This window comes from Gobius niger (assembly GCF_951799975.1).
Source record: "Gobius niger genome assembly, chromosome: 2".
Classification (NCBI taxonomy): Eukaryota; Metazoa; Chordata; class Actinopteri; order Gobiiformes; family Gobiidae; genus Gobius; species Gobius niger.
Window position 1 is genome coordinate 2,460,522 of NC_136853.1, and position 25,023 is coordinate 2,485,544.

General features: G+C 42.2%; 1 protein-coding gene and 2 long non-coding RNA genes across 3 annotated transcripts; all 3 read left to right on the top strand.

The window, feature by feature from the left end:
- Positions 1-2,283: 2,283 nt before the first annotated feature.
- LOC306959895 (uncharacterized protein) lies at positions 2,284-4,751 on the top strand (the record flags this gene model as incomplete). Its single annotated transcript, XM_079552147.1, has 7 exons — positions 2,284-2,382; positions 2,757-2,897; positions 2,960-3,129; positions 3,162-3,298; positions 3,383-3,476; positions 3,537-3,794; positions 4,740-4,751. Exons 1-7 carry the CDS (start codon positions 2,286-2,288, stop codon positions 4,749-4,751), a joined length of 909 nt encoding a protein of 302 aa, XP_079408273.1. The 5' UTR covers positions 2,284-2,285.
- A 61-nt stretch (positions 4,752-4,812) lies between these two features.
- On the top strand, positions 4,813-5,562 carry LOC306959472. Its single transcript, XR_013792620.1, has 4 exons — positions 4,813-4,979; positions 5,012-5,148; positions 5,233-5,326; positions 5,387-5,562. It is a non-coding gene; the product is annotated as an uncharacterized lncRNA (long non-coding RNA).
- Positions 5,563-17,349: 11,787 nt separating this feature from the next.
- Positions 17,350-17,801, top strand: LOC306959474. The gene is made up of 3 exons (XR_013792622.1): positions 17,350-17,453; positions 17,486-17,622; positions 17,707-17,801. It is a non-coding gene; the product is annotated as an uncharacterized lncRNA (long non-coding RNA).
- The last annotated feature ends 7,222 nt before the right edge of the window (positions 17,802-25,023 follow it).

The window sequence follows — 25,023 nt, forward strand, 5'->3', positions numbered from 1 at the left end:
TCTTGAGGCTGAGGTAAACCCGTTGACTCTAAGCATTGCCTAAAAAATGAAGCTATAATGGAGGAAATGTACATGAGCTCATACTGCATGTTAAACTCGGAAAATAAAGCTGGCATTCGTGATTTAAATGCGATTAAAAGTCTCCATCATTACAAGACGGATTAAAGACACGTGTGACAAAACGTACTCGTGTGAATGAGGTTTCAGAAAAGTTGTAATTGGCACTGATTTCGGGGAGTTTGATTGATTTAGCGTTTAAGAGACAGAATGCAAACATTGAAACACGCTCCTCCATGTCCTCATGTGGAGACTGAGCCCAGACCTGATGACCACAACTGCCCTAAAAGCTGTTGTGGTCACACAGATCATGTGTCATGATCTGTGTGATCATGACACATGATCACACAGACAAGCTGAAATCTGAGGGTTTAACATCTGAAATAAAAAGGTTGGATCTTTCCTCTGGCAGCCTCCTGATACATTTACTTTGACACACAGTGTCAAATATACGGGGGGGAGCATCATGCTGTGGGGCTGCTTTTCCTCAGCGGGGACTGGGGAGACTGTAAGAATAGTTGTGAAGATGGATGGAGCCAAATACAGAGATATTTTGAAGGAAAACCTGCTGGAGTCACAAGAGAACTGAGGCTGGGGCGGAGATTCACCTTCAGCAGGACAATGACCCTAAACACAAAGCTAAATCTACAATGGAATGGTTCAATAAAAACATATGAATGTGTTAGAATGGCCCAGTCAAAGACCTGACCTAAATCCTATTGAAAATCTGTGGAATAATCTGAAAACTGCTGTTCACAAACGTTCTCCTTCTAATGTGACTGTTTTGTAAAGATGAATGGGCTAAAATGTCAGTCTCTACATGTGCAAATCTTGTAGAGTCAAACCCCAGGATTTGCTGCTTTTATTGTAGCCAAAGGGGGTTCCAGTATTCATTCATGCTGGAGATCTGTAAGTAAGTAAGAAATGTGCAACTTTTGATCAGTTTCAGCAACAGTAACTTTATATCTTAACATTGTCGGCAGATTGTCGGCGTGTTCGTTTATTGGAGAAAAGAGGACAATATTATATCAATCAATTAATTAATTAATTAATCAAGAAAGGTTTATTCCCTATACAATTATAATTCTAATACAAAATTACCTGAGCGCTTGTCTTTCCCTGTCAACAATACGTGCACGGGACTTCGTCGTCCGCATTTCCCTGCGCTCATATATTTATACAATGATAATATTGAATATGCATGAAGAGGCGGTGCAGGGGCTCCTTCCTTCTTGGTACTCTTCCATCACGTATATCTGACTCCTTGACCTCGCACACTTGATGTTGCTTTGTTCACACCTTGCAGGCTTTCTCTGAATGGCAGGAAGTTCACCGTCTACATTAGTTCCTGTTTTTCTTCAACATGGTTACAAGAAAAGGCATAGAGCAAGTGTTTGCAGGTTGTTGCATGTGCGTGCAGTTTCTAAACCTCCCAAGTGTCTGTAATATTAAGCATAATCATTAATGCATTTAAAACATTGGTTAAGCACATTTTATGGTTAAATTTCTCAACAACATGATATTGCGTTACCTGTTAGTACATGTTTTTACTGTATTTTTTCAAAGCGCCATGTGTGTGGATGAATGAAGCTTTCACTTGTACTTGACCGTAACAATCAATGTGCCTAATGTGCATAAAGCTTAGCATTTTCTGCGGTTGTTCCCCGGTTAGTAATATGTGTAAACCGAATTAAGAAGTAACGAGTATTGTAACTGAACTAGCCTTTTCGCAAACGTTAATACAGTACTGTAACGTTAGGAAACTAGCCTCTGCGCACATGTTTCTCACACTGTAGCTAACTAGCCTCTGCGCACATGTTTCTCACACTGTAGCTAACTAGCCTCAGTGCACATGTTGTTAATGCTGTAAGTAGGTCGTCTCAGGGCTCTTGTGGCTAATGTCGTAGTTGGTTAGCCTCGGCGCACATGGTGCTAACACTGTAGCTAACTAGCCTCAGTGCACATGTTATTAATGCTGTAAGTAGCTCGTCTCAGAGCTCTTATAGTTTATACAGTAGCTAACTAGCCTCTGCGCACATGTTGTTCATACTGTTGCTATCTAGCTTTCGTACGTGTTTGCTTGTGCATGTTAGCTTTTCTGCACTTGTTAGTATTGAAGCGCGCTCCTTAGTGCAGAGCAGACTGCAAACAAGCTGCTAATTTGAAATGTCGTGTATTGCAATGTTGATTGTCCAAATAACACCGCCTTATGTTTGTACAGGTGCAAAATGTTGGTGGTTGTCAAGTATGGAGAAATTCAGAAGTACATTCTCATGTCTTCAACAGGAGATGGCCTTGAAGACTTCAACACATTTCAATCAAAGGGTTGGTATTTGCATTAGCACACATAAATGCTAAATATGTAAAGACATATTTTTAATCTCAAATCATTTGACATAGTCTTTTGAAAGACTTAAGATTTCCTCCACTTGATGGCAGTGCAAAGTTAGAGTATCAGGACGCTTTGGCTTCCGTTTCCTGCTAATTTACAGTAGCAGAAAGCTAGACAACACAGAACATAAATGTCTCGCTATTACTTTATTCATTTCAGACCGCAGATCCTCCCCAAACAAATATTTTCAAACTGCTGGCCTTTTTTCCTTGTTTTGGTGTTTAAAAATGTTCTTACCCAGTAGTGTGTGCTGACTGTCATCTTGTAAACCAATTAATGTTAACCAAACTAATGTTTATGATTTCAGTAATCTTGAAACTGGGCCTTCCACTTGGCACTCAGCTGCACATGACGGATGAAACTGGGACAGAAGAAGAGGCTGATGTGTTTGAAGAGCTTTTGGGAAGGGGAAACCTCGTTGTAAATGTGTCATCTGAAAGATCCACAGGTGAGCCTGGGCCCAGTTTAGTCCATTTTTTCAGAAGTAGCGTAACAATGTTTGTTTTTCAGTTGAACTGGATTTGTCAAATCCACTGGACTCACCGGGATCGGACACTTCCAATGTATCTGGATCATCTGAACTGTCGTCCAGCGCCTTATCATCTGATTCAGTTTCAACAATTATCATCAGGAGCAATGGAGGCAAAATAACAGACCATGAAAGGGAGTCAGCTAGAAAGGTATCACTTTTACAACATCAAGTTTCTTTTAGAAGGTAAGAGATGCACTCCAGTCAAAAGATGGAGGCCAAAGTATAATCGACCAGTACATGGACACAAAGATAATGCGTGACAAAATCAGAAGAAACATTGTGACTCTCCTTGTAGCAAAAATGATAGAAGTTCATGGGTAAGCAAACATGGGTAATTAACTATTCAATTGTACTTGTAAATCATCATTCAGCTATTCATGCTTCAGTGTCTTTGCACTTAGACGGGCTCCACCAGTGTCTGTGCGGGTGAAATATGCACTTGGCATAATCAACCTGTTCCCTTGCCTGAGAGATCCGCACTCGGAGAATGGATTTGTAAGTACTTTTGTACTATAATGCTTGTCTTGCTAAATACAATTCCATTTCCTTTTTAAGGAGCATTTTTCTGATCCTCTGGGTGGGTCTGGTTACCTGTCCTGGCGTTTAAAAACATGCCAGCGAAACTCTGTTCCACCAAAGAGGCCCACTTCAAACTTTGACCAGGAAGTTAGTCCAAAGAGAAAGAGGCAGCTTCAACCTGAAGACCAGCTATTCGGAGACGACTGCCAAGAAGCCATTGCGATGACGCATTCAACCAATCCAACCATCATAAAAGACAAGATGAGGGCTACTTTTCAACATCGCCAATCTCTGGTACACGACCAACAAGGTTCCTTCTCCATTTTGGAGGTCTTTCCAAGATTTCTGGACACACCAGGTTTAGTAAGTGTAAAAGTAGTTGTATTGTGTTTTAAAATGTCCACATCACTGTCATTGATTGACTGCGGAATTCTTCCGCAGTCAATTATTGGTTTTCATGTTCTTTATTATTATTCCTCTTCCATCTTTTTCCCGATTTTCTAGAGCTTTCAGCACCTTCATGCTTTGTGCAATTTATGCAAGTTATGCATCAAAACATTCCGCATGTTGAGGAGAAGGTGCTATTACTTTTGGGACTTCTGCAACTTACGTTTTTTCCGCAATCAGCCGAAATGTCGGAGATTTTTCCCATTGACTTATAATGGGGCTGCCGCAAATCCATGCTTTTCTGCACTTTTTTCTGCATTTTATGCAATTTCTGCACTTTGTGCATGTTCAGCTTATGCAACTTGTGGGTTTTGAAAAAAAATTGTCCTTCTGCAGTTTTCCAGTTTTTTTATACGAGAGTTTGAAATTGTTGCATTGGTGTGTATGTGCGAATCCAGCCAATCGGGAGACTCCAGGACGCTTTGGCTTCCGTTTCCTGCTAATTTACAGTAGCAGAAAGCTAGACAACACAGAACATAAATGTCTCGCTATTACTTTATTCATTTCAGACCGCAGATCCTCCCCAAACAAATATTTTCAAACTGCTGGCCTTTTTTCCTTGTTTTGGTGTTTAAAAATGTTCTTACCCAGTAGTGTGTGTGCTGACTGTCATCTTGTAAACCAATTAATGTTAACCAAACTAATGTTTATGATTTCAGTAATCTTGAAACTGGGCCTTCCACTTGGCACTCAGCTGCACATGACGGATGAAACTGGGACAGAAGAAGAGGCTGATGTGTTTGAAGAGCTTTTGGGAAGGGGAAACCTCATTGTAAATGTGTCATCTGAAAGATCCACAGGTGAGCCTGGGCCCAGTTTAGTCCATTTTTTCAGAAGTAGCGTAACAATGTTTGTTTTTCAGTTGAACTGGATTTGTCAAATCCACTGGACTCACCGGGATCGGACACTTCCAATGTATCTGGATCATCTGAACTGTCGTCCAGCGCCTTATCATCTGATTCAGTTTCAACAATTATCATCAGGAGCAATGGAGGCAAAATAACAGACCATGAAAGGGAGTCAGCTAGAAAGGTATCACTTTTACAACATCAAGTTTGTTTTAGAAGGTAAGAGATGCACTCCAGTCAAAAGATGGAGGCCAAAGTATAATCGACCAGTACATGGACACAAAGATAATGCGTGACAAAATCAGAAGAAACATTGTGACTCTCCTTGTAGCAAAAATGATAGAAGTTCATGGGTAAGCAAACATGGGTAATTAACTATTCAATTGCACTTGTAAATCATCATTCAGCTATTCATGCTTCAGTGTCTTTGCACTTAGACGGGCTCCACCAGTGTCTGTGCGGGTGAAATATGCACTTGGCATAATCAACCTGTTCCCTTGCCTGAGAGATCCGCACTCGGAGAATGGATTTGTAAGTACTTTTGTACTATAATGCTTGTCTTGCTAAATACAATTCCATTTCCTTTTTAAGGAGCATTTTTCTGATCCTCTGGGTGGGTCTGGTTACCTGTCCTGGCGTTTAAAAACATGCCAGCGAAACTCTGTTCCACCAAAGAGGCCCACTTCAAACTTTGACCAGGAAGTTAGTCCAAAGAGAAAGAGGCAGCTTCAACCTGAAGACCAGCTATTCGGAGACGACTGCCAAGAAGCCATTGCGATGATGCATTCAACCAATCCAACCATCATAAAAGACAAGATGAGGGCTACTTTTCAACATCGCCAATCTCTGGTACACGACCAACAAGGTTCCTTCTCCATTTTGGAGGTCTTTCCAAGATTTCTGGACACACCAGGTTTAGTAAGTGTAAAAGTAGTTGTATTGTGTTTTAAAATGTCCACATCACTGTCATTATTATTATTATTATTATTATTTTTATAGATTGACCAAGACTTTGAGATTATGTTTGGCAAAGAAGTGTCCAGTAGATTTGTCTCCAAATGGCCCACTTATTTCAAACCAAGGATCCTCGCTGAAAGTAAAAACCTCAACGGTAGCGGCCGCTTTGGAGACCTCTTGGAGGATGGACTTGGTAATCTTAACTAAAACATTCTTTGTACTGTGCTTTTGTGTAGTTTTAATTAATCATGCATCAGCTTCAGCATCCCCTGCTGGAGGCCGAACCACAAACTGAATAATTGTGTCTAGTTAAAAATATTGTTTTATACGCTGAACAAAACAATGTCTGCATTGATTCAGTATGAATATTTTTATACTTAACATGTTATCAACATCTATTATAGCCAGTTACTCTTATTTATGCTTTACTCTTCCATCTTGTTGATACTGTACTTTTTTTTCCCTAGGATGGGATAGCGACATGTCCAGTGCTTTGCTGTTGGGCCACTTGCTTCCACCAACTCCAAAAGGATATAAAAGAAGTGGCAAGTTGAGCTCAACTCAAACTATCGACAACCTTGTAAAATATCTGCAAGTATGTTGGAAATAATTGGCTAAAATGGAATTCTTTTGGGGGGGGACTAGACAAAGTGCTCACGACGTCAATGATAGAATTAGTTATTGGATGGAAGGTGCTCTTTGGTGTTTGGGGAACTAAGACTGAAAAAGAAAAAAAAATCGCACTCCTCCCACATCATAACTCTCTATATTTATAAAGCCTTTATTGTGCTGGGCTGATGAATCTTAAGATCTTTAAAAGAAGCCTTTGTCAAGAAGGCTGTAGCGAGCCGATTACTTGAATATCTTGTGCTTAATGTTGTCATGCTTAATGTCAATACTATATTTTACAGATTGGAGTGAGCCTGGACAACTGTTTCTCCTGTGTGTTGGTAATGGAAGCACAACATCCAGAGGTTCTACGTCATCGTTGACCACAAGGCACTGCCATTCCAGGCAGAGACGTCCCTCGCAGCGCTTGATGAACTCTTCAAGGTGCACTTCATCTTCAGTTTGAACTATGCAGAGTCGCTCAACAACTTCTACACCTTCATACAAACAACGGTCTACAACATCGACATTGGAAAAGTGAAGGAAAACCCCAGAGTCAAAGAGCTCAGAGCCAGAATCTTAAATGCTGAACCCCCAGGGACCATCTAAAACGTATGGACAATGTTTTTCTGTTTCATCTGTCTTCCGTCTTCCGCTGTTATTGATTCAGATTGTGAACATTGTTTTTTTTTCCAGTATTGACTCATGGTTTGACATTTTATTTGAAACACTTGATAGATGAACACCATCAGTTGTTTAAGTCATTGTTTCCACACAAAAGATTGATACCAAAACATCATTTTATGATACGTTATCCTCGGTGCATTTGCAAAATAGGTCCACTGCTTCACGTGTGGTGTATGAGATTTGAAGCTACACATAACTTTTTTAAAAGAGCTCTAAAAAACTTTAAGAATGTCACAAAATCATTAGTCAAACTACATCAAAAACAATTGGCTTACCATTGGGAAAATTTCAACTTTGAAAGATTTGAGTTTGGACCTCTGGAATCTATTGAAGTTGGAATGTTGAAGTGTCAACCACAAACTGGGTAAAAGACTATGATGGAACTGAATATCAGGTATGGTTGTTTGCACTGACTGGTTTTAGATACTCCAACGTTTAAATAGATTAATGCCATAATTGTGAATGATGGTCAGCCATTTCTCATGACTTGTCAAGTACAAGTTCTTTATTTTGATGAACACTTGAATGCATAGGGCCAGATCTTGTGGCGGTGCACGGGGCGGCGCAGGCTCTTGGCGAATTATTTTCCGAGTGGCGGCGCTATATGTGCCATTCGCCTCCGCCACCTGTGAGGGGGCGTCACAAGAGGAGGCGACTGCACTGATGGAAACACGGCTGACATTCACTTCCTCGTTTACATTGCGCTGTCTTGCGTTCTTTCTTAAGCCTTAGGCTCTCACAGGTCAAACTAAAAACTTTATTTACCCCATCGTGAGCCATGTTCACGTCTCGAGAGAAAAAGAGCTACAGCGTCCGCTGTGGCGCGGATCTGCACACGCTCGGCGTGAACGCGAAGCAAAACAAAAGCACATGTTCACCCCACACAACCACACACCCACTCTCCTGGACGCGGAGTCGATCTGGTTGGAGGAAAATGTGTGTCTCCACCCACTTAAATGCGCTAAGTCTGGAGTGGCAAGATCACAAAGTGCTGCTACTGAGGCAAAATGTCACGCTATCGTCTCCGTTTTGATGCACAAGATCAGGCCCATACTGTGTTGAAGATACAGAGGACTCCTTTTCTGTTATCGCTCGGGGAGAATTATATTAGTGCAAACCTTTTGGTATGCAATTTTCAAATGCACTAGATGACAATACATACTTTGTACCCCATTGTCATACTGTTTGAATTGTCACACTGCTGTTGTATGGGGTGCCTGTTTAAAGATACAGTTTCACTTGAAATAAAGTGAAATAAAGTGAAAAAAAGTGTTTGTTCCATTTTTTTTCTGTTTAATGGGAGCATAAATTGGAATTGCATCAACTAACTAATTTGAATTGTTAAAAGGAATACACTTGCATAGTGTAATAGAAAGAGCACTGAACACTACTTAAACTTCATAAGGTGTTAAAACATGTCTATATAGTGTCGTTAGATTTGCACTGTACACTAGTGTAAAATAATCAACTCCTGAATAGTGTCAAATTCTACAATCTTTAGTGTTATCGTGTCACTTTTCTAGTGTTAAATGTTCAACATCTTCAAAAGTGTAGTTTTAACAATATCTGGTGTGGAGCATATATGACAACATTAAAGTGTCAAACAATATGAGAGTTGAATTAACACTTGTGAATTTGCTGTGTATGAAGTCACATTAATGAATATTATTTCTCTCACAATAAAAACACAACTCATTTTGATGCTCAAACGCTTTTATTCCTGCATGAGGAGAAGGAGTCGCTTAGAAGAAGGTCGACTCCATCCAGCCACGTCCACAGTTTATCCGAATAACTTCTTGGCAAAACCGATGATGTGACTTCATATGTGGAAAAGACAAAAGCAACATGTGTAAGAATTAACAGCACATCTGCTTTAAAGTCTGAATGTGAGAGAATGTGCTTCAGGGAAATGTTTGAATGATTAAACTTACTGAAGGAAAGGATCAGGCTCTGGTCCAGAAGCCAGTGCCTCTGGTTCTGCCTCAGCCTCTGGTCCAGACGCCAGTGCCTCTGGTTCAGGCTCAGGAGCCGCCTGAACTGCTCAAACAAGAAACAAAACACACTTATCATGTGCAGTGACCAATGGCCGCTGGCTGCCCTGCTTTTTGACCACAAACGTGGGGGCCGCCATTGCTCCGCCGTTGCTGCAGTACCTCCATATCGCCGCTAGGCCCCCATTGAAAAGCATTGGACTTTAGACACGTTAAAAACTACTTTAAAGCCTGGTTTCAATTGTTTCAACGCTAGACTAGGCTAGATCTTCCTCCTGAGATAAGGCTGGGTTAATAACAATATATGAAACCAGGCTGGTTTTCGTAATATGATTTTTTGAAATCTCGTATTTAATGAGGCTCGGACTGTTAGCATTGGAGCAGCGCGAGCTACACGTCACGCAAGGGCCGAGTCTACGGTGAAAATCCCGCCCGTATGTCCTTTTTAGGAACATGCTTCGTCAGAGCTGGGGAGGGGGAGCCTGTAAATCCGCCATGAATTGCCCCACGGCCGTGGTCATTCTGGTAAACGGGGAGGAGTGAGCATAAGACGTCCATTATTTTCTACAGTCTATGGCAGTGACTGACTCCAACAGCTTCCACTCAAATGAAAACAGAAGCTGTTTCTCCTTATCCTGTAGAGAGGAAGATCCACGAGTCCCAACAACAAGGATTCACTCAAGTCAAAGGAGGAAAATGACCACTGACACTGGATAAAGACTCCTGTAGGAGACTCTTTGAAACAGATACAGCTGATGTGTGTGTTTGTGAAGACTCTCAGTGGTCCAAGAAGTATTAGTGAGTCTAAATCATCACCTGGACTGGGTTTGGTAGAGCTGAGGACGTTTGGAGCCTGAGTCTGATATAAGACACTCCAGCTTTGGGTTCAGTGTCACATTCTGATCACAAGAGCTAAGACTCTGTGAATAGAAACGTCCTGGACTCTGCCAAACCCCGTCCAGTCCACCATTTAGCCTCACTATGACTCTCATGAAGTGGTTGTTGACACTGACCCTCCAGCAGTGTCACTGAGGCCCAAAGACTCTGCTGTCATTTAGAAGCAGCTGTATGAGAAGTGTTTGAATGATTCAGACCCATTGATGGAACAAACAGCCCACAGTGTGCTTACGGACAAACACAAAACTGTCCCAGTGTCTGTGAGGAAATGCATTTACCTGAAGCCACAAAGACAACGGCCATCACTGAAAACACAAGGGAGGAACGCTCAGTATTAGTCACATTTATAGAAGACAGAAAAGAAGCAGAAAGAAGTTTCATATCAGTGGGAAATACATGACGTTTGTCAGGTCTAAACTGTGTCTGAACGGGACAATAACATCACAGTGGCTACAGTCAGTACTTTAAGAGGTACTGCTCGTAGTTGTAGAGTATACTCACGGGCCAGGGCGCTGATCTTGAGGAGAGTCATTTGGTTTGGAGTTTGATTCACAGACCAAGTGAAGAGCGGCTGGTGTTCAGGGCTTTTATCTGTGAGTGGAATCGCCTCAGGAGCCTTTATGGGTAGCGCCCCCCTCCCTCCAGGAACACCCACGTTTACTCTCCTCATACGTGTACTACTTGTACTGTGTGTATTATCTGCAAACAGACGAAGGCCCCTTTATTGACTGTGTTTTCATGAATATTACGTTTAAAAAGGAAAAGTAGGCAGACAACCTGAATGATACCGTTTCCTAAAAACAAATCTATTATAGAAAACGCTATCTCAATGGCCGCCGCCATGTTTATTTCCCATACTGACTTTGAAGCTAAGCAGGGACGGGCCTGGTTAGGACTGGGATGGGAGACCGTTTGGGAACACCAGGAAGCCTGGCGACAGTACTGCGTGTGTGCGTGGTTGGTGCTGCCGTGCGTGTGCGCGCATCCAGACAGGGCGGTGTGTGCGTATGTGTGTGTGTGCGCGCGTGCGTGTGCGTGCGTGTGCGCGTGTATGTGTGCGCGCATCCAAACAGGGCGATGTGTGTCATCGTCACTCGCCGCTACCCTGCAGACGCTCCGCACAGGTACAGTTACCTCCTCCAAAAGACATCTGCGGGTCTTTGTTTAAGTACACGCAAAACATTGCCCAAAACCTGCTCCAACACGAGCCTCTAATGAAACGCGCTGCTCCGACTGATTTAGCCTCAGTGTGAGTAACAGCGAAAATGAAACTACAACTTAACGAGCGCATGGCCTGCACTGCGTAGTTTTTTTTCTTTCTTTTTTTTTACTTTGCTGCTGGACCATTTGTTTTCTATTTTGCTTTCACGTATTGTGAGCCCAGAGGTACATTTTATTCTAAAGCAGCTTGGAAAGCATTGCCAATTTTATTGTCAGGTTATCAATACTGTCTAACAACGATCATTAGGCTATTTCAGTTCAAAACCTACTCATTATTTGTTTGATTGTGCACTACCGTCATGCACCAAACCACGGGTCCTGCACCGTGACCCAAACCATTAGAGCTGAACCCCTAATATTTATCCATATTTCTCCCACTGTCTCTTGATTTCTATTCCCTGAGTTTAGCAAACATATTGTCGTTGTAGTTAATAAGAAAGGAGTACGGGTGCATCAAACACTCCAATTGCAGTTGGTTTGAAATTATTTTTGGCATTCTTTATTTTACACATTTGTAGTGGCCATAGTTTTTGGAATGGGTTGGGAACCACTGGTCTACAGCTGAACTGTGTGACGGGTTGGACATTTCTTTGTACTCACTCATAATCTCAGAATATCAAATGTGGAGACTAGCGAGGCCCGGCCGAAGGCCGGGTCTCAGCTAGTATTATATATAATATATAAAATAGTCTTTCTGTCTGAGAGAGACTTGAAGAGGACGTTCGTGTGGACGCACTCGCCAGCACTGGTCCCACAGCAGTCGCCAAAGTCAATAGAAAATAGTGTTGTCATTTTCCTCTGCCGCCTCCTGCTGGTCATTGGCAGAAACTTGACCCTTTGTTTAATACATTTGGACGTGTGGCAGACAGAAAGGACTGATGTTCAGTCACATTTCAGTTCAGTTTCTATGTTTAAGGAGTCGCCTGATGAGCAGAACTCCTGTTACTGTTTGTGTCAGAGCGAGAGCAAGAAAACAGAAGGAAAGATTAAGTTTGCATCGTCATGATGAACCTTTAATACGCACAAGTAAATGTGACTCGCTACTACCTAGTCCCAGGTCGGACATTTGGGTCGTTTGTGTTTTTTGCCTCTTCGGGTCTTCGGGTCTTCGGGTCTTCGGGTCTTCAGGTCTTCAGGTCTTCAGGTCTTTGTGGCTCCGCCGGCGACGACAGAAGCTGTTTTTGCATCATTCGACGGTGAGTCCAGTTTATGGCGCAGCCGTTTGCTCTGATTGACTGTTTTCTCCTGTTGTTTTACTGATCTTTAAACCTTTATTCCCAGCAGTGCTACGACCCTCCTCCACCCCCTCTCCGCCTGGCCTCTCCTCGGCTCTGCTCGCCGTCAACCGGTCACCCCGGGTCTCCTCTTCTACCACCACCAGTGTCCAGGCTCTGGGGGAGATTCTTCATCAACGCCGTGCATTTGACTTTAGTTTATTGGTATTTGAGCAGCAACAAAAGGAGTTCATTTTCAGACTCAAAAGAATCAAACAAGAAGCTGCAGTTTGTGTAAAGTCACACTCCTGTAATGAAGAGGAAACTCTCCTGGACCATGTGGATTACATTAAAGCTACAGTGGTGGATCAGCCGGACGTCTGACCGTGCGTGGTCAGTTTGATGGGCTTTGATACAGTTTCAGAAGTGCACACTTTACTAGGACGTCTTTCTGAATCCATGAATAAATGAAGCTGCTGAAGGCGTCTTCCTGCCGTTGTGGCCCTGAGGATGAGTTTGTCTTGTAAACACTTCCTCAGCAGCAGCACGTACGCTTCAGGCAAAAACACACAGTATTCAAAGTGTTTGCACACAACTCTGAGATCAACAGGTGCATCCAACAAATATCATGTAAAACAACATGTTTCTCTCCATAATTCAGTTCAAAAAGACACACACGGGTTATAAAGTTTTAATACACACACATCTGCTTCATACTTTTGGAAGGAGAAGCAAACATTATTAATACATCTGACACTGACATGAAAAACTGTTCAAAACATGTTTGGAAGCCATGATGTCATTCAGTTGCTTTGTAGTGCTAATAATGCCACTTTTCTGTTGAAACGAACAGAGTATAGAGACCTACAGGACCTTAACATGAAGGACCAGGTGATCATGAATCATGATCACACAGACAAGCTGAAATCTGAGGGTTTAACATATGAAATAAAAAGGCTGGATCTTTCCTCTGGCAGCCTCCTGATACATTTACTTTGTCAAGTGTGTCAGGAACTCCAGAGATAATGAATGTAATTAGACTCATGCGTGTTCAGTAAGAGCCTCCAAAAAAGTGTCAAAAGAGGCGAAAACAAGTGATGAAAAAGCAACAAAACGGTTCCTAAAAGACCACGTCATCTACAGACTGTGTGAGCCTTTCTGAGTCTCATGATGAAGAGAACATTGTCCTCTGTTGGATAAACACTTTAAGGCTTGTCAAGTCTGTGTGTTTTTGCCTGGAACTCACGAGAAACATTAGAGACAAACTTTCCCTACGGCGAAAACAGAAGAAAAATGCCTTCACCAGCTTTATTTATGATAATCAGCTTTAACTGTCAAAGTCAGAATGACTTCGATCAAAAATAACAGATCTTCTCTGTCAGACAAACAAAGCAGTAAAATACAGCAGCGCCCGAAAGTATTCATGCACCTTTGTCATGTTTACAACCCTAAACATGAAGATTTTATTTTGATTTTTTTACTGAACATTCACACACAAGTAACCGACAACTGTGAAGTGAAAGCAAAATGATACATGATTCTGTTATTTTTCAAAATGCATAAGTATTCATACAGCATTTTCTGAGTGCATTAAATTGCCTTTATAACATTCCTAATGACTCCAGAATGTTCACACCTTGGCCTAACGGTTAAATAGAGGCACCTGTGTGTAATCTACTCTCAGTATAATTTCAGCTGTTCTTTTAGGCCCTCAGAGCTGTGGTCGGAGTGTATTGGTCACTAAACAACATCATGAAGGTCAAGGAGCACCAGAGAGGTCAGGAATAAAGCTGTGGAGAAGTTTAAAGGAGCATTAGGTTAAACAAAGATTTCCCAAGATTTAAACATCTCCCGGAGCAACTGTTCAATCCATCATTTAGAAATGGAAAGAGTAAAGCACCACTGCAGACTTACCAAGACACGGTCGCCCATCTAAAATACTAGATCAAACAAGGAGAGCACTGGTAAGAAATACAACCAAGTGCCCCAAGATAACTCTGGAGGAGCTGTGAAGTCCTGCCGCTGAGCTGGGGGAATCTGTACATGGGACAACTATAAGTCGTATCTACACAAATCTGGCCTTCATGAACGAGTGGAAGAAGAAAGCCATTATTGAAAGGAGGCCATAAGAAATCCTGTTTGAAGTTTGTAGAAGTCATATGGAGGACACAGCTCCATGTGGAAGAAGGTGTTTGGTCAGATGAGACAAACGTTATGTATGGAGCAAACCTGACACTGCTCATCGTCCTGAGTGCACCATCCCCAGTGTCAAATATACGGGGGGGAGCATTATGCTGTGGGGCTGCTTTTCCTCAGCGGGGACTGGGGAGACTGTAAGAATAGTTGTGAAGATGGATGGAGCCAAATACAGAGATATTTTGAAGGAAAACCTGCTGGAGTCACAAGAGAACTGAGGCTGGGACGGAGATTCACCTTCAGCAGGACAATGACCCTAAACACAAAGCTAAATCTACAATGGAATGGTTCAATAAAAACATATGAATGTGTTAGAATGGCCCAGTCAAAGTCCTGACCTAAATCCTATTGAAAATCTGTGGAATGATCTGAAAACTGCAGTTCACAAACGTTCTCCTTCTAATGTGACTGTTTTGTAAAGATGAATGGGCTAAAATGTCAGTCTCTACATGTGCAAATCTTGTAGAGTCAAACCCCAGGATTTGCTGCTTTTATTGTAGCCAAAGGGGGTTCCAGTATTCATTCATGCTGGAGATCTGTAAGTAAGTAAGAAATGTGCAACTTTTGATCAGTTTCAGCAACAGTAACTTTATATCTTAACATTGTCGGCAGATTGTCGGCGTGTTCGTTTATTGGAGAAAAGAGGACAATATTATATCAATTAATTAATTAATTAATCAAGAAAGGTTTATTCCCTATACAATTATAATTCTAATACAAAATTACCTGAGCGCTTGTCTTTCCCTGTCAACAATACGTGCACGGGACTTCGTCGTCCGCATTTCCCTGCGCTCATATATTTATACAATGATAATATTGAATATGCATGAAGAGGCGGTGCAGGGGCTCCTTCCTTCTTGGTACTCTTCCATCACGTATATCTGACTCCTTGACCTCGCACACTTGATGTTGCTTTGTTCACACCTTGCAGGCTTTCTCTGAATGGCAGGAAGTTCACCGTCTACATTAGTTCCTGTTTTTCTTCAACATGGTTACAAGAAAAGGCATAGAGCAAGTGTTTGCAGGTTGTTGCATGTGCGTGCAGTTTCTAAACCTCCCAAGTGTCTGTAATATTAAGCATAATCATTAATGCATTTAAAACATTGGTTAAGCACATTTTATGGTTAAATTTCTCAACAACATGATATTGCGTTACCTGTTAGTACATGGTTATACTGTATTTTTTCAAAGCGCCATGTGTGTGGATGAATGAAGCTTTCACTTGTACTTGACCGTAACAATCAATGTGCCTAAAAGCTGCATAAAGCTTAGCATTTTCTGCGGTTGTTCCCCGGTTAGTAATGTGTGGAAACCGAATTAAGAAGTAACGAGTATTGTAACTCAACTAGCCTTTTCGCAAACGTTAATACAGTACTGTAACGTTAGGAAACTTGCCTCTGCGCACATGTTTCTCACACTGTAGCTAACTAGCCTCAGTGCACATGTTGTTAATGCTGTAAGTAGGTCGTCTCAGGGCTCTTGTGGCTAATATCGTAGTTGGTTAGCCTCGGCGCACATGTTGCTAACACTGTAGCTAACTAGCCTCAGTGCACATGTTGTTAATGCTGTAAGTAGCTCGTCTCAGAGCTCTTATAGTTTATATTGTAGCTAACTAGCCTCTGCGCACATGTTGCTAACACTGTAGCTAACTAGCCTCTGTGCACATGTTGTTAATGCTGTAAGTAGGTCGTCTCAGGGCTCTTGTGGCTAATATCGTAGTTGGTTTGCCTCTGCGCACATGTTGCTAACACTGTAGCTAACTAGCCTCAGTGCACATGTTATTAATGCTGTAAGTAGCTCGTCTCAGAGCTCTTATAGTTTATACAGTAGCTAACTAGCCTCTGCGCACATGTTGTTCATACTGTTGCTATCTAGCTTTCGTACGTGTTTGCTTGTGCATGTTAGCTTTTCTGCACTTGTTAGTATTGAAGCGCGCTCCTTAGTGCAGAGCAGACTGCAAACAAGCTGCTAATTTGAAATGTCGTGTATTGCAATGTTGATTGTCCAAATAACACCGCCTTATGTTTGTACAGGTGCAAAATGTTGGTGGTTGTCAAGTATGGAGAAATTCAGAAGTACATTCTCATGTCTTCAACAGGAGATGGCCTTGAAGACTTCAACACATTTCAATCAAAGGGTTGGTATTTGCATTAGCACACATAAATGCTAAATATGTAAAGACATATTTTTAATCTCAAATCATTTGACATAGTCTTTTGAAAGACTTAAGATTTCCTCCACTTGATGGCAGTGCAAAGTTAGAGTATCAGGACGCTTTGGCTTCCGTTTCCTGCTAATTTACAGTAGCAGAAAGCTAGACAACACAGAACATAAATGTCTCGCTATTACTTTATTCATTTCAGACCGCAGATCCTCCCCAAACAAATATTTTCAAACTGCTGGCCTTTTTTCCTTGTTTTGGTGTTTAAAAATGTTCTTACCCAGTAGTGTGTGTGCTGGCCGTCATCTTGTAAACCAATTAATGTTAACCAAACTAATGTTTATGATTTCAGTAATCTTGAAACTGGGCCTTCCACTTGGCACTCAGCTGCACATGACGGATGAAACTGGGACAGAAGAAGAGGCTGATGTGTTTGAAGAGCTTTTGGGAAGGGGAAACCTCATTGTAAATGTGTCATCTGAAAGATCCACAGGTGAGCCTGGGCCCAGTTTAGTCCATTTTGTCAGAAGTAGCGTAACAATGTTTGTTTTTCAGTTGAACTGGATTTGTCAAATCCACTGGACTCACCGGGATCGGACACTTCCAATGTATCTGGATCATCTGAACTCTCGTCCAGCGCCTTATCATCTGATTCAGTTTCAACTATTATCATCAGGAGCAATGGAGGCAAAATAACAGACCATGAAAGGGAGTCAGCTAGAAAGGTATCACTTTTACAACATCAAGTTTGTTTTAGAAGGTAAGAGATGCACTCCAGTCAAAAGATGGAGGCCAAAGTATAATCGACCAGTACATGGACACAAAGATAATGCGTGACAAAATCAGAAGAAACATTGTGACTCTCCTTGTAGCAAAAATGATAGAAGATCATGGGTAAGCAAACATGGGTAATTAACTATTCAATTGCACTTGTAAATCATCATTCAGCTATTCATGCTTCAGTGTCTTTGCACTTAGACGGGCTCCACCAGTGTCTGTGCGGGTGAAATATGCACTTGGCATAATCAACCTGTTCCCTTGCCTGAGAGATCCGCACTCGGATAATGGATTTGTAAGTACTTTTGTACTATAATGCTTGTCTTGCTAAATACAATTCCATTTCCTCTTTAAGGAGCATTTTTCTGATCCTCTGGGTGGGTCTGGTTACCTGTCCTGGCGTTTAAAAACATGCCAGCGAAACTCTGTTCCACCAAAGAGGCCCACTTCAAACTTTGACCAGGAAGTTAGTCCAAAGAGAAAGAGGCAGCTTCAACCTGAAGACCAGCTATTCGGAGACGACTGCCAAGAAGCCATTGCGATGACGCATTCAACCAATCCAACCATCATAAAAGACACGATGAGGGCTTTTCAACATCGCCAATCTCTGGTACATGACCAACAAGGTTCCTTCTCCATTTTGGAGGTCTTTCCAAGATTTCTGGACACACCAGGTTTAGTAAGTGTAAAAGTAGTTGTATTGTGTTTTAAAATGTCCACATCACTGTCATTATTATTATTATTATTTTTTTTTTATAGATTGACCAAGACTTTGAGATTATGTTTGGCAAAGAAGTGTCCAGTAGATTTGTCTCCAAATGGCCCACTTATTTCAAACCAAGGATCCTCGCTGAAAGTAAAAACCTCAACGGTAGCGGCCGCTTTGGAGACCTCTTGGAGGATGGACTTGGTAATCTTAACTAAAACATTCTTTGTACTGTGCTTTTGTGTAGTTTTAATTAATCATGCATCAGCTTCAGCATCCCCTGCTGGAGGCCGAACCACAAACTGAATAATTGTGTCTAGTTAAAAATATTGTTTTATACGCTGAACAAAACAATGTCTGCATTGATTCAGTATGAATATTTTTATACTTAACATGTTATCAACATCTATTATAGCCAGTTACTCTTATTTATGCTTTACTCTTCCATCTTGTTGATACTGTACTTTTTTTTCCCTAGGATGGGATAGCGACATGTCCAGTGCTTTGCTGTTGGGCCACTTGCTTCCACCAACTCCAAAAGGATATAAAAGAAGTGGCAAGTTGAGCTCAACTCAAACTATCGACAACCTTGTAAAATATCTGCAGGTATGTTGGAAATAATTGGCTAAAATGGAATTCTTTTGGGGGGGGACTAGACAAAGTGCTCACGACGTCAATGATAGAATTAGTTATTGGATGGAAGGTGCTCTTTGGTGTTTGGGGAACTAAGACTGAAAAAGAAAAAAAAATCGCACTACTCCCACATCATAACTCTCTATATTTATAAAGCCTTTATTGTGCTGGGCTGATGAATCTTAAAGGGGGGGTATTATGCAAAAATGACTTTTTCAAGCTTAACATCATGTTATTAAGTCATTCCCTCATTAAAACCATGCCTGAAGTGTTGCCTGGGCACATTCACGTATTTTCGAGTAATCTGTAGAAACTCTGATGGCGGCCATTTTAGGGATAAAACGCCTGATTCCTTCAGGAAACGCCCTCGACCTCCAGGATACGCCTCCGACCTTTCGTCACCAGCCGAGTAGCCAACCACTGCTCCTCAGCAGAACCCCCTCCCCGCAGTGTCTAGCCCTAAGATGTAAACAGAGTCATCATGGAGGATTAGCTTCATGTGTTGTGAACCGGAGCCACAGCAGACTTTTACAAAAACACACATCAGTGTTTCTGTTACCGAAACACCCAGGATTAAAACCGGTGACAAGAACGCTTATTTCAGTGTCTGGTTCTGCGCTGGGCCTTGATGATGCACAGAGCCTCCGGAGAAAGCTAATGCTAAGCTAAACCTCGAGTCATCACGTGAAAACGAGAAATATGCACAAATAAAGTCAATAAAACCACCACACACATAAAGAACCGTTTAACAATGATCACACACGGAGCCTGGCTTGTTGATTTGGAAGTTTATTGCTCACATTTCATCTACAATGGGTCATAGACGAGTGGCTTTCTCCCGGAGCTAACAAGCTAGCCGCGACAAGCTAACGGGAAAATTCACTGAATACAAGCAGCATATTATGCATTGAAAACGTCACTAAAACAGGCAACTGCTTGAAGCAGCCTTTATGGTGATCACACACGGAGCCTGGCTTGTTGATTTCGTAGTTTACTGCTCACATTTCATCTACAGTGAGTCGTGGCCGAGTGGTTTTCTCCCGGAGCTAAGGCACTATTAGCCGCGACAGGCTAACAACCTTCACCTTCACAACATTCATTGAAAACAGGCAGCATACTGTGCACAAATAACGTCAATAAAGCAGCAACTACTCGAAGCAGCCTTTACGATTATTACACAATGAGCCTGGCTTTACACATTTATGGTTTATTGCAGACTTTTCATCAACAATGAGCTGTAGTCGATTATAACAAGCTAACGGGTAACCTCGAAAAACCATTGTCCACCTGCGGAGATAATGTCCGTCTTTTGAATCGTATGGGCTCCTGCAGATCCTGGTGTCGTCCATGGGGGTATAGTTAGAGATCCATAGGGCATGGCAGATGCAAAGAGAAGCCTCCAAACAGCAGTTATTTGTCAGGCAAGAGCCCCTTCCAAGCGTCCGGTGTGGAAGGTTCGTCTCCAAATAATATCCTGTGTGGCCATTGTTCACAAAGTGATAAACAGTAGCTCCTTTCCAACAATAAAAATTAAAATGCACCGATCGTATTTTCAATACTTGAGACAACGAGCGCAGTGTTGTTGTGATGCCACAGACAGCGTGTGGAGGGGGCGTGTCGGAAAGGGTCAGAGGTTCTTAAAGAGACAGAGGCCTATTTCAAGTCATCCGCTACCGCCATTTTGAAAGAGCAATTTTATACAAGGCAGTTATTCTAATTTACTGCATTGACAGACCAACAGAAGGTTTCGTCATCATTGTAGTGTGCTATAGACTGGTGCTATGTGGCTGAAAAAAGCATAATACCCCCTCTTTAAGATCTTTAAAACAAGCCTTTGTCAAGAAGGCTGTAGCGAGCCGATTACTTGAATATCTTGTGCTTAATATTGTCATGCTTGATGTCAATACTATATTTTACAGATTGGAGTGAGCCTGGACAACTGTTTCTCCTGTGTGTTGGTAATGGAAGCACAACATCCAGAGGTTCTACGTCATCGTTGACCACAAGGCACTGCCAGGCAGAGACGTCCCTCGCAGCGCTTGATGAACTCTTCAAGGTGCACTTCATCTTCAGTTTGAACTATGCAGAGTCGCTCAACAACTTCTACACCTTCATACAAACAACGGTCTACAACATCGACATTGGAAAAGTGAAGGAAAACCCCAGAGTCAAAGAGCTCAGAGCCAGAATCTTAAATGCTGAACCCCCAGGTACTATCTAAAAAGTATGGACAATGTGTTTCTGTTTCATCTGTCTTCCGTCTTCCGCTGTTATTGATTCAGATTGTGAACATTGTTTTTTTTTTTCCAGTATTGACTCATGGTTTGACATTTTATTTGAAACACTTGATAGATGAACACCATCAGTTGTTTAAGTCATTGTTTCCACACAAAAGATTGATACCAAAACATCATTTTATGATACGTTATCCTCGGTGCATTCGCAAAATAGGTCCACTTCTTCACGTGTGGTGTATGAGATTTGAAGCTACACATAACTTTTTTAAAAGAGCTCTAAAAAACTTAAAGAATGTCACAAAATCATTAGTCAAACTACATCAAAAACAATTGGCTTACCATTGGGAAAATATCAACTTTGAAAGATTTGAGTTTGGACCTCTGGAATCTATTGAAGTTGGCATGATTGAAGGAGGCGAAGCTTTGAGTTCTCTTTTAAATGTTGAAGTGTCAACCACTAACTGGGTAAAAGACTATGATGGAACTGAATATCAGATTGGTATGGTTGTTTGCACTGACTGGTTTTAGATACTCCAACGTTTAAATAGATTAACGCTGAAGAATTATAAAATATATACAAGGTTTTATACTGTTTTTTATTCTTATTACTGTTTAGCTTGACTTAACAAAATGTATGCAAAGTATTCTCAGTTTTCTGTTACAGCGGAAAAGTACCAGAGCACCAAAGTGTGTGAGCACAAAACCCCCGTGCCCCAAAAGTAAGATAAACAACTGCCTTCCTCCAGAAGGATCCTATCAGTTGCCACATTCCATTGAAGACATAAAATTGGGGGTCGCGGGGCGGAACTATGTGATGCAGCAGAAGCACTGGAGCCAATGGAACCAATGAGATTTAGTTTTAGGCTCATGAATATTCCAATGTTTAATGCTTCCTTAGTAAAAATCCAGTCTCCTATGGCAATGGACAGCTGGTAGACTCGATGTTAGGGAACTAGGGAAGCAGAGCTCTGTATTAGATGACCTGTTAGGGAAATAAACCTTTGTGATTTAATCTTCTGAATCCGGGTCATCTGTGCTGGTATGTGTTATTAGCTGGTAGTGTAGCGTTGTTTGTCAATAACTCTCCTTCCAGTGTTGAACACGTTTGGTGTTGTCCGCCGTTTGGGTAATTAATTAGGAAGTGGACAACACAGGAGAAGGAGTGAAAAAACTCCTTACTCTTCATGTGGTGACCTCGACGTGCTGCAGGAGGGGTTACAGACAGACAACACGGGACGCGGCTGAGGACCGGTCTCCTAAAAAACTATTTGCGGTAGACATACCAGACATTCTTTTCCACATCCAGCCATCAGCGATTTCACGGACGTCCAATTAGATTAAGGTAAGACGACTTTTGACTTCTACTATTGTGTGAGTCTCAAAGTACGTCTATTTGGCTATTTTCCAAAGTTTAGTTTAAAGATTTTTACTGAAATCGACTGTTGGCTGGTATAATCTGTGAATTGATGGTGGAAGGAATAAGGGACACACGTTAAAATTATAAACTGTTGAAAATAAAGTAGAGAAAAAGTAGTGAAATGACAAAAGAAGTGAGAAATAGTGAAGAAGAAGAAGAAGAAGTAGAGGACTGCACGCTGGGTTTTACCCTTTAAAAGCCGAAAGGTGCGTAGGTAGGACCTCCCAAGCCCACGGACGCGTGGACTAAAATTAAAACGTTGAAATAAGTCGTTGACGGATTTGGGGGCCGTCTAAAATAGTGGGTTAGAGTCCCAAATAGAAGAGAAAAATTAATTAAAGAAGTGTGAGAAGAAAAAAAAAAAAGATTTAATTAAAGAAGTGTAAAAGAAGTGTAATAATGTGTGAAGTGAATTAAAGAGATACGTGAAGTTGTTTTCGCGGAGAGAGAAAAAAAAAAGAATTAAAGGTAAGAAAAAGAAAAAGAAAAAGAAAAAGCGACTAGAAGGTAAGAGAAATGTCGAGAAAACATGATTGTGAGAAATGGGTTATGTGGTTGTGCCAGGGAACGGGCTTCCTGAAGGGAAGGTCAAAGAAAGAGGTAAGGAAGGCAACAGAGGCGTGTGCACGAATGTATCAAGAACAAAAGAGAAATCCTAAGGAACCACATGATTTAGGAACACTCTGTGGAACGCTTACGGCGGGAGTAGAACTCTGCGCTATGGAAATGCAAGATGCGGAAGCAATGAAGAAAAAAAGAAAATTGGGGAAGCAAGACCTAAAACTTACAGACCTCACAATAAGAAGATATTTTAAGATCAAACAAAGAATCGAACCGGTCTTGGAGGCTGCCGTATCTAAATGGACAAAGGAAAAAAAGATTTTCTCCCCCACTTCGGGGGGCGGGACAAAACAGCCCCTCCCACAGGGAGGAGGCCCCGTCTTGGGCCCTTCGGCCCCCCTTTCATATGAGGCGGGGGGAGCTGGTGGCTCTCTCTACCCTCAAAAATCACTTCACGGACTTCTGGATGTGGCTCCATCAGACCAACTAACGAAAGAAGAGGCACGAGAAGCCTTCGATAGAATTCAGAAAATGACCAAAGAAGCGCATGATACAGCATTGGAAAGACAACGAGAACTTTATGAAGACCAGGTTAAAACAATGAAAGAGGAAGCAGAAGGGAGGAAAGCAGAAGTTGATGAGCTTAGACGGAAACTAGAGGAATTCACACTTAAAGCCAAACCAGACCCAGTGGCAAAAGGAACATATCCCCTAATTCCCACTGGGGCGCCAGCGGTGGGAAATGTTCTCCCTATGGCATATAAACCACTTAAATGTACAGAAATACAACAGATGAAAAACACCCTGCCACCCCTACAGGAAGGGGGCAGGAAGTGGTTTCGCACTCTTCAAATGCAGTGCGCAAATGCCACATTAGCAGTAGGAGATTTGAGAGGCCTGGTGGCGTCGTGTGCTCCTCCGCACGCAGTGGATCAACTCCTGAGAACATCCGGTTTGGACAATCTGCCCCTGCATCAACCTTTTGACCCACATGTGGAAGGCTTTTTAGCGGTGGTGGAGTTAATGTATCCCCCTCCACATCCGCAGCCCCCAACCTTTTCCGCCTATTTACCTGGGATGTGCCCTACTAAATTCTTGGAAGAATGTGTTCAGGTCTATGTGAGCTCAATGCAAAATCACCCATACAGAAACCCCCAAACAATGTGTCTGTTCCTCCAGGGGGTGTTGGATGTTTTGCCGGAACCAATTAAAACAAGCCTGATGAGTGTTCCAGGATTGTCTTCGGACTCAACTCTCTTTTTGACACATTTAAAACATCACGCCGATCTGTATAACAAAAAACAACGCGAGCGTGAAACAAATTTTAAAGAAATGCAAGAAGAATTGCTAAAATCTCAGCTGAACCAAGCACGGCAACAGGCCAGAGCTGCGAGAAAAGACTGAAAAAACAAGGCCCAGGGGCAAATGGTGGCAACAACCTCGACAACTGAAACAGCAGACACGCCTGCCCCATCACCCGCAAGCGCCTTATACACCTCCCAATCACAGCCCTTAGGGCAACATAACCCCAACATGCTCCTACCAATGCCCCAAACCCAAACACACATCCACTTACATGGGAACTAAGGTGGGAGGGGCAGAGGGAATAATAGGGGACAGTTTAGAGGCAGAGGGTTCGGCGGGCAGGGCTATGGGGGACGGCAGCAACAAAATAACAGAGACAAGTCATGTTTCCAATGTGGAGGAACCGACCATTGGGCCAAACAGTGCCCTCAGTCAGGATGTTACAATTGTGGAGCCACAGATCACTGGGCTAGAGACTGTTCCTAACCCCCAGCCCAAGCTAATCCAGGAGGACGAGGTGGGCCTCGTCTGAGAAATCCAGCGGGAGGGCCTGGCCCTGCACCGTGGAGGCGTGGGGGTGGAGGACATAACTACCCTGTGTACGACACCCAAGGATGTTTTCCCTACGACAGGGATGACCACTGCTAGGGGTGCCCGGT